Raw genomic sequence first — 8126 nt, 5'->3', positions numbered from 1 at the left:
AACTCACTTCTTCAATCTCCTTTTTTCTTACAGCATAAGTCAATCAATATAATCTAAACCAGCACAGCAAGGGACCATTTTCATTAAGAGGTTCAATGGAGAAAATGGAAAATTATATTGTTCTGTATATAAGTGTTTAATAGACTAACAGAAATGTGGTGAGACAGTGGCTGTTTTCTTCTGGATCCTCAGTCATGCCTTTTAGTTTGTGATTTTTAAAACTGAACAATAGTAACAAGAAACCAAACTCGGAACAATGCAAAGTGATGTATTTTCAGAAGCAGAGTTAAATTTCAGAAGTTGTCAGTCAAATATCAGTATATCTGTGTGGTCTTTAAAAAAAATTATCAGAAAACACCAGGGTCAAGCCAGTAGCAGTCTGAAGGAGAGAAAAGGAACTACAGGGCATGGGACTTCCAGATAAAATTCCCGAACAGCCTTATCATTGAGACAAAGATGTACGTACACGAAAATAATAGAACTTTTCCTTTTCACCAGTTGACTTTTAGAAAGCAAAGCTTTCTTGCTTAGAATCCAGAGCATAAAGCAGACCTCTGTTCCTCAAGAAGGAAAGCTTTCCAGCAAGTTCAAATATATTCCAGCTATATCCTTAATTTGCATACACAAAATGAGAGTAATCAATTCTAACAGAACTTGAAATAAAAGGGGCAGGCCAACAGAGGAAATATGCCAACAGAAGAAACTTAGGGTCCAAAAAAGACAGGCCAAAATAATGTTGCTTCGGGTCACTTTGGAGGTATGCGGTTTAAATGTCACAAGCGTCTTAAGAGGCCAGAAGCTGCACAAAAGCTGAGCTCCAATCCTTAGGATTGGAGTGCGGCTTTGGTGTGGCTTCCGGCCTCTTAGGACACATATATAGTTTAAACAGCAAACCTCCAAAGTGACCCGAAGCAGCTTTATTTTGGCCTGTCTGTTCAGGCCCAGAGTTCTAGTAATAATGTGAATGAGTTTGAGGTTCTCACTTGAAACTCATGTCGGAGAGGGGCAGAATTCTTTTTTGGGCAGGACAATGCCCTCATTTTTCCCTTTCCGGTACCTACATCTCCTGTACTTATCTCCTCATGTTCAACCTAAATCTACCTTCCTGAAAATTAGATCCCTTGAGAGGTTGCCTTTGCTTGCAGCAGCACCCTTGGAGTATTTGAAGGTGGCAAGCACACATTCCCTACCACACTCCATCCTGACTATCCACTTCTTTAGGCATACCCACTTCCTTCAACAACTTCTTCTAACCTTATTTTTCACATCCCTCCATCCCCTTTGCCTCTCCTCTGAATTCCTCTCCACCTTCCATCCATTGAAGGTCCACAGTCAATGCCCTCATGGGCAAAATGAGGGCATTGCCTCCACCCGATGAAATTTCCCTCCAGCCCCCAACTTTCTAGTGCTGCAGTCATTTAAAAGTTGCACAATTGAAAAATACAGTTTAGGCCTCCAAAGAAAAAGGGCAAGAAAAGAGAGCCAGTGTGGTGTGGTAATTTGAGTGCTGGGCTATAACTGGAGACCAGGGTTCGAATTCCTGCTAAGAAGAAACCCACAGGGTGGCCTTTGGCAAGTCACACTCTCTCAGCCTCAGGAATTATCACACTGGGGCTAATTTTGGCATTAAAGAGAGATTAAAACGCATTTAAAGCATCCCGCAAATAAAATGAAAACAGCGAGTAACTGCATGAATGATTATCGTGTGCAATTGTGCAAATAACGTGATATCGGAAATGCATTGTTGCTGAAATCTTGAAAGTAAAAAGATGTGTGTTAATGCTTCCTTGTGAGCACTTTAATGGCAAGTTTTGGGCAACGTCATATGAAATCGTTTAGCGTTATTACACAATTTCCCCAGGATATTCATGGGATAAACTCCCAATCTCCTTTGTGTGATAAATTCCTCAGAGGAAGGCAAAGGCAAAACTCCCTCTGAACAAATTTTAGAGACCCAGCATGGCATAGCGATTTGAGTATTGGACTGTGACTCTGGCGACCAGGGTCTGAATCCCCACTTGACTATGTAAACCCACTAGGTGAGCATGGGCAAGTCACACTCTCTCAGCCTCAGGGGAAGACAATGGCAAACCTCCTCTGAACAAATCTTGCCAAGAAAACCCCATGCTAGCTTCACCATAGGATCACCATAAGTTGGAAAGGACTTGCAGACACATAACGAAGACAACAACTTATTTAACGCTTTTCTCCCAAAAGGGGATCCAAGATGGATCCATAAATTTACAATAATTTTTACCGATATTTGTTTACAGTAACAATAATTTTAAAAAATTCCACGAAAACATTATTGTACACACGTTTCAAAAGAGAGCCCTGCCAAGAGAGAGGGCACTGAAATGGGTTGGAGTTACAAGGGGGCTTGATGGTGACCAAAACTGCAAAGGAGGGCAAGGCACTGTAAAATGCAGGGCATCCTAGAAAATGTAGGCCAGGCCCCAAGGAAAAACTAGAAACACTCCTAAAAATATAAATCCATGCTTCTTAGTCATGCTCAGGATAGAAGACATTTGGGGATCCCTCCTGGACAGAAGGCTGAAAGGGAGGACAGGGAAAAGGAGGAGGACACCTGCTCACCCTGTCCCTCCCCCCTTGACAGGTAGGACAGTCAAGAAAAATGGAGGACATGACCCAAATACAACCTCAAAACACTCCAAGAGAGACAGAAAACCATGATGCTTCTCAGCCCTGTTCAAAATAGAGGACTCTTTTTTTTTATTGAATCCCCTCCTGGACAGGAGGCTGAAATGGAGGACAGGTCCTGGAAGAAAAGGAGGGGGAGATGTGGGTCACCTTGTCCCTTCCCCCTTGGCAGGTAGGACAGTCAAGAGAAATGGAGGACATGACTCAATAAAAGCTCAGAACACTCCTAGAGATGTAAAGCCATGCTTCTGAGTCCTGCTCCAAAGGGAGGATGTTTTGGAAACTCTCCTGGCCAGGAAGGAGGCTGAGATGGAGGACAGGTGCTGGCCAAAAGGAGGAGGTGCAGCAGGGGCTTTTTTTATGGGGGGGGGAGACCCACCTCTCCCGCAGAAGACTCTCCCCTGAGGGGCTCCTCCTCCTCTTCTTCTTCCTCCTCCTCCTCCTCTTCCTCCTCCTCCTCTCCCAGGGCCCCAGTCTCTGGGTTGGGGGGCTGCTGCCTTCTCCCAGCTCCATGCATCTCCATCTCCATCAGCATCCCAGAGAGCCCTCCAGCTTACTCCTCTCCTCTGCCCTTCAGGGCCAGTAGTGGCCAGGGGTGGGGCTGCTCTGGCCTTTATGACATAGGCAGGCGTGACGCAGGGGAAGGAGCCTGGGACTGTGACTCTGACTGCAGACCACAGTCCCTCCTCCTCAGCCAGGGAGACCCCACTGGATGGCCTTCTTGGGCCAGTCACACTGTCTCAGCCTCAAGGCGTGGCAAACAGCAAAGCCCCTCTGAACAAATCCTGGCAGCAAGAACAACAACAACAACAACAAATAAAGCATGATTATCATTATCATTATCTAATCTTAATAAAAAATAATCATAAATAAAATTTATTATTATTGTTATTATTTTAGCTCATCCAGTTTAGGGTTATTTAGAATACTAATAAATAAAATTAATAATAAATAAAATTATTATTTTAGCTCTAGTTTAGGGTTATTTAAAGTACTAATAAATAAAATTAATAATAAATAATATTTATTATTTTAGCTCATCTAGTTTAGGGTTACTTCATATATTAATAAATAAAATTAATAATAAATAAAATTATTATTATTTTAGCTCATATAGTTCAGGGTTATTTAGAATACATATAAATAAAATTAATAATAAATTTATTAGAAATTGATTTTAAAACTTTTAATTGTAATATATTTCATTCTTTTTTTAAGGGGGGATATTGTAATTTTATGTATTACAGTATATTGTATGTGGACGTTTTCGTGTGGAGCCGCTCTGATTGTCTTATTTATTTTATAATTTATTAAATAAAATTATTATTATTATTATTTTAGCTCATATAGTTTAGGGTTATTTATGATACTAATAAATAAAATAAAAAATAAAATAAATTTATTATTATTATTTTAGCTTGTATGGTTTGGGGTTATTTATACTAATAAATAAAATAATAATAATAAATAAAAATTGTCATTAATAATAGATAACTATTAATAATAATTTTTAGTTTAGGGTTATTTTAAAGAGAGCCTTTAAAAATAGCCAACAACCACCACAGCAATGCAGTCCTGATGATTTCTCCACCAAAAAATCCTGCTAGGTATATTTTAACTCATTATATTGTTCTATATTTATATTTATAGACAGTGTAGTGGTTTGAAGTTTGGACTACAACCTTGGAGTCCAGCTATGGAAACCCCCCCTGGGTGGCCTTGGGCAAGTCACACTCTCTCAGCCTCAGAGGAGGGCCATGGCAGACCCCCTCTGATGAAACCTGTGAAGAAAATCCTATGAGAGGTTCGCCTTAGGGTCGCCATAAGTCAGAAAGGACTTGAAGGCACAAAACAATAAATAAAGTGTTGTTGTTGATGATGATGATAATAATTCTTTTATTATTTTTAGCTTCTATAGTTTAGGTTTATTGTAAGGAGAGTCTTTAAAACACCCAGCAACAACCACAGCATAGAATGGCTGGGGTTTGTACTTTGTGGAGGCACTAGAACTCTCAATGCTTTTTTACTACCCTGCAAATCCCAAGATTCTGGAGGATGGACACATGGGAGTCACAGTGGAATCATTCAGTTTTAATTCTGTAGTGTGAATATCGCTCTATATGCAACACAACCTGGGGCCCTTTCACACTGCCAAATTATAGCACTATGTTTCTACTTTTAATAGCCATGGCAAAAATCCTATGGAGATCTGGGATTTGCAGTTTAGAGGGTTTTTTGTTTTGTTTGTTTTTACAATTCTGTTGGAGCATCTCTAGTGCTTGTTCAAACTACAAACCCCAGGATTTCATAGGATGTTGCCATACAGGGGTGTCACAAGTGGGGTTTGAGCCAGAACAGATGACACCCTGGCGGAGGGTTGCACCACTGCTTTCCAAATACAGTGCACCCGCGCCATATGCAGGCGCACTATACGCAGCTTCAAGCTTACACCGAAGTTGCACAACAATTAAAGAAATGGTGCGTGCACCCATGGCGCACGCCCTGCTCCACACCACGAGCACACACCCATTGTTTGCAATGTGGCACAAGCATACACAAGATTTCCCCTTATGCGGGGGGATCCAGAATGGATACCCCACGTAACAGAAGGGCCCACTGTATCTGCCTTTGGGCAGAAACAGACTGTGCCGTTCACCTGTATCCCTTTAACATGCTGAAGCGATAGTGTGAGTGGGATGATATAGTGTGATAGTGTGAGTGGGATGATTGTAATTTTTACATTTAAAAAAATTAAATATTTTATTCCTTTTAAATTTTCTTTAAAAACTTCAAATCTTACCAAATTCTCACTTTAACCACATGTAACCATGTACACATAAATACATGTTGTAATTTAAAGATGTAATTTTAATTTTGCTAGTTGTTTATGTCACAACTCTTGCCAGTACATTCAGTAATATACAGGAATTGTGATTTATGAGTAACGTTAGTACAAAAAACATGAGCAAGGATTCTGTATGGTGTGGTAGGGAAGGAGGTCAATGGTGGGGTGATACCGTGAATTACCGCACCGGGTGATGCCAACCCTAGTGATGCCATGACAGTTGAATTATAACACTACAGTGGTGTGTGATGTGAAAGGGCCCTTTTTCTGGGCCCTCAAAAAACCCTTAGATATAAAGATTGACGCTATCCCCACTGTCAGTGTATTGGAAGTCAAATCCAGCTGGTTTCTGTACATGGAATGAAGACAGGAATGGCCTTATATAAATAAGAGTTCAGTTAAGTGTGTGTCTGTTAGTCTGACAAGGTATCATCAATTGCCAAATATCTTTGTCTTTGTGAAGAGACATGGTTACTAGTAAAGCCTTTAAAACACTATTAAAAAGAAATGATGTGGATAACCAGATTTATGTTCTGTAGCAGAACACCTTTGGATTGCTATCGAGTCTCTCAACACATACACATACCCACTGCCCACATGCAGGAGTAAAGAATCAGTTGTGAGTTTAAACCAGACTTCCCCAAACTTTATCCATCCAAATGGTTTGGGACTTCAGCTCCCAGAAGTCCTAACCATTGGTCCAACTGGCTAGGGCTTCTGGGAGATGAATTCCAAAAATCTGGAGAACCAAAGTTTGGGAAACACTGGTCTAATCCATTGTGCTCCGAAGTTACAATTAGAAAAACACACCAAAAACACTAAGCTTCATAAGCACATTTCAGATTTTTAAACCCTATTTTACGGTATAGGATTCTGCAGGCGAACCGAGGGAAGGTGGAAAAAAACACTTAAGAAAATTCAGTCTTAAAACACAGCTTTTAATTCTCATTTCTTCTTCATGTTTAATACAAAGAATTCTACAAATAGGCCCCCTTTTTATATTGTGCCTCATCTTTCCATTTCGGTACTCAAAAGTTATAAAACGAAACCTTGAGCCTATTGTGCTTAAAATCATGAAACACTTCACAGCTTAGCTTTAACATTACCTAGTTTTAAAATGGTAATTTCAGGAAGTAAAAACCTCCAATACCTGACTCATGGTTGCCTAATGCTGGAGTCCTAAAGTCCCAAATTTGGGAGTTGTCCCATTTAAATCACTTGTTAGACATGTACAGGATTATTCTTCAAGCTGCAGTTCCCAAGTTCTAGATAAACACAATTTTAAACAGAGGTTTTGTTCATCTCATCTTCTAGTTATGTGAACATTGGAAAGACTAAGCCTGGAAACTGGTTTTGAGTAACTATGTACTGTTACCGCACATCCTGGTGGATATGAAAATATTTAACCATAGTTGCCTCCCAAATGGAAATACGGTGTTTTTGAGTGGGGGTGGATACCTTCCGGAGGAGAATGAACTGCATCCATCAGTGAGATGCTGTCAGTCATTTTCTGTTCTCAACCAGTTAACAGCATTTCTCATATTTCTTACCACATACCCCACAATATACAGTACTGCAGAAGGAAACCAAGACATATGTGGCCATGCAACACCAGTGTGGTCAACATGACAAAATTTATAAATGGGGAAGAGCACACAAGCTGGAAAAATCTGCAGCAGTTTGCTTTTGCCTAAGTCTACAGAGAAGGGAACCCTGTCTGTCCCCCGAGTTAATTAAGCACAAATTAATTTTGCAATTTGAACTCAGTTTGCAGCAACTTAGGCAAGCTGAGGACAAAGGAGACAAGTGAATCATAGACTCATAGTTGGAAGAGACCGCAAGGGCCATCCAGTCCAACCCCCTGCCATGCAGGAAATCACAATCAAAGCATCCCCGACAGATGGCCATCCAGCCTCTGCTTGAAGACCTCCAAGGAAGGAGACTCCACTACACTCCAGGGGAGTTTGTTCCACTGTCGAACAGCCCTTACTGTCAGGAAGTTCCTCCTAATGTTGAGGTGGAATCTTTTTTCCTGCAGTCCATTGCTCCGGGTCCTTGTCTCTGGAGCAGCAGAAAACAAGCTTGCTCCCTCCTCAATATGACATCACCTCTTAACCTTCTTTTCTCCAGGCTAAACATCCCCAGCTCCCTGAGTCGTTCCTCATAGGGCAAGGTTTCCAGACCTTTCACCATTTTAGTCGCGGAACAGTGTGATGTCTTAAAGGCAGCGGGAAAAGTGAGACTACAGAAGATTAATTGGAATTATCCCTGCCAAATCAGGATAGTTATGGAAGGTATGCTACCATTTTCTTAAAACTTTTACATGTTTATTTTCCGCCCCATGTGATGCCACCTTTCAGCCACTTGTAAAATCTTATGTTTTTTAAACTCTAAATTGAGTATCTAGGCTCTTAAAATAACACCATGCTCATCTTTTTCATTAGGCCACTTTGTCTTTGCTGCAGGATCTTATCTTAAGGCACTAAATTCAAAGAACCATACTGGGTATGCTGTGAAACATATACGTATAGTTTTGCACATATGTTATGTTACATTACTTCACTGGGTGTCACTGTGTCCTAGCTTAAATCAATGCATAGAGTAAAAGTAACAGATTCAA

General features: G+C 40.6%; 1 protein-coding gene across 3 annotated transcripts in view; it reads right to left on the bottom strand.

Annotated features, from left to right (window-relative positions):
• Window positions 1-3282, bottom strand: part of MFSD2B (major facilitator superfamily domain containing 2B) — a 47751-nt gene extending 44469 nt beyond the window's left edge. For 2 of the 3 annotated variants that reach the window (XM_042477322.1, XM_042477328.1), the window contains exon 1: window positions 3041-3282. In XM_042477322.1, coding sequence (XP_042333256.1) covers window positions 3041-3196 — 156 coding nt within the window. In that variant the 5' untranslated portion in view covers window positions 3197-3282. Of the gene's footprint in view, window positions 1-983; window positions 1052-3040 lie in introns of those variants that run through there. The other variant, XM_042477337.1, reaches the window with a different exon arrangement.
• Window positions 3283-8126: the final 4844 nt, after the last annotated feature.

Source organism: Sceloporus undulatus, chromosome 1, assembly GCF_019175285.1.
Source record: "Sceloporus undulatus isolate JIND9_A2432 ecotype Alabama chromosome 1, SceUnd_v1.1, whole genome shotgun sequence".
NCBI classification, from domain to species: Eukaryota; Metazoa; Chordata; class Lepidosauria; order Squamata; family Phrynosomatidae; genus Sceloporus; species Sceloporus undulatus.
This window is presented reverse-complemented; position numbering and strand designations above follow the sequence as displayed.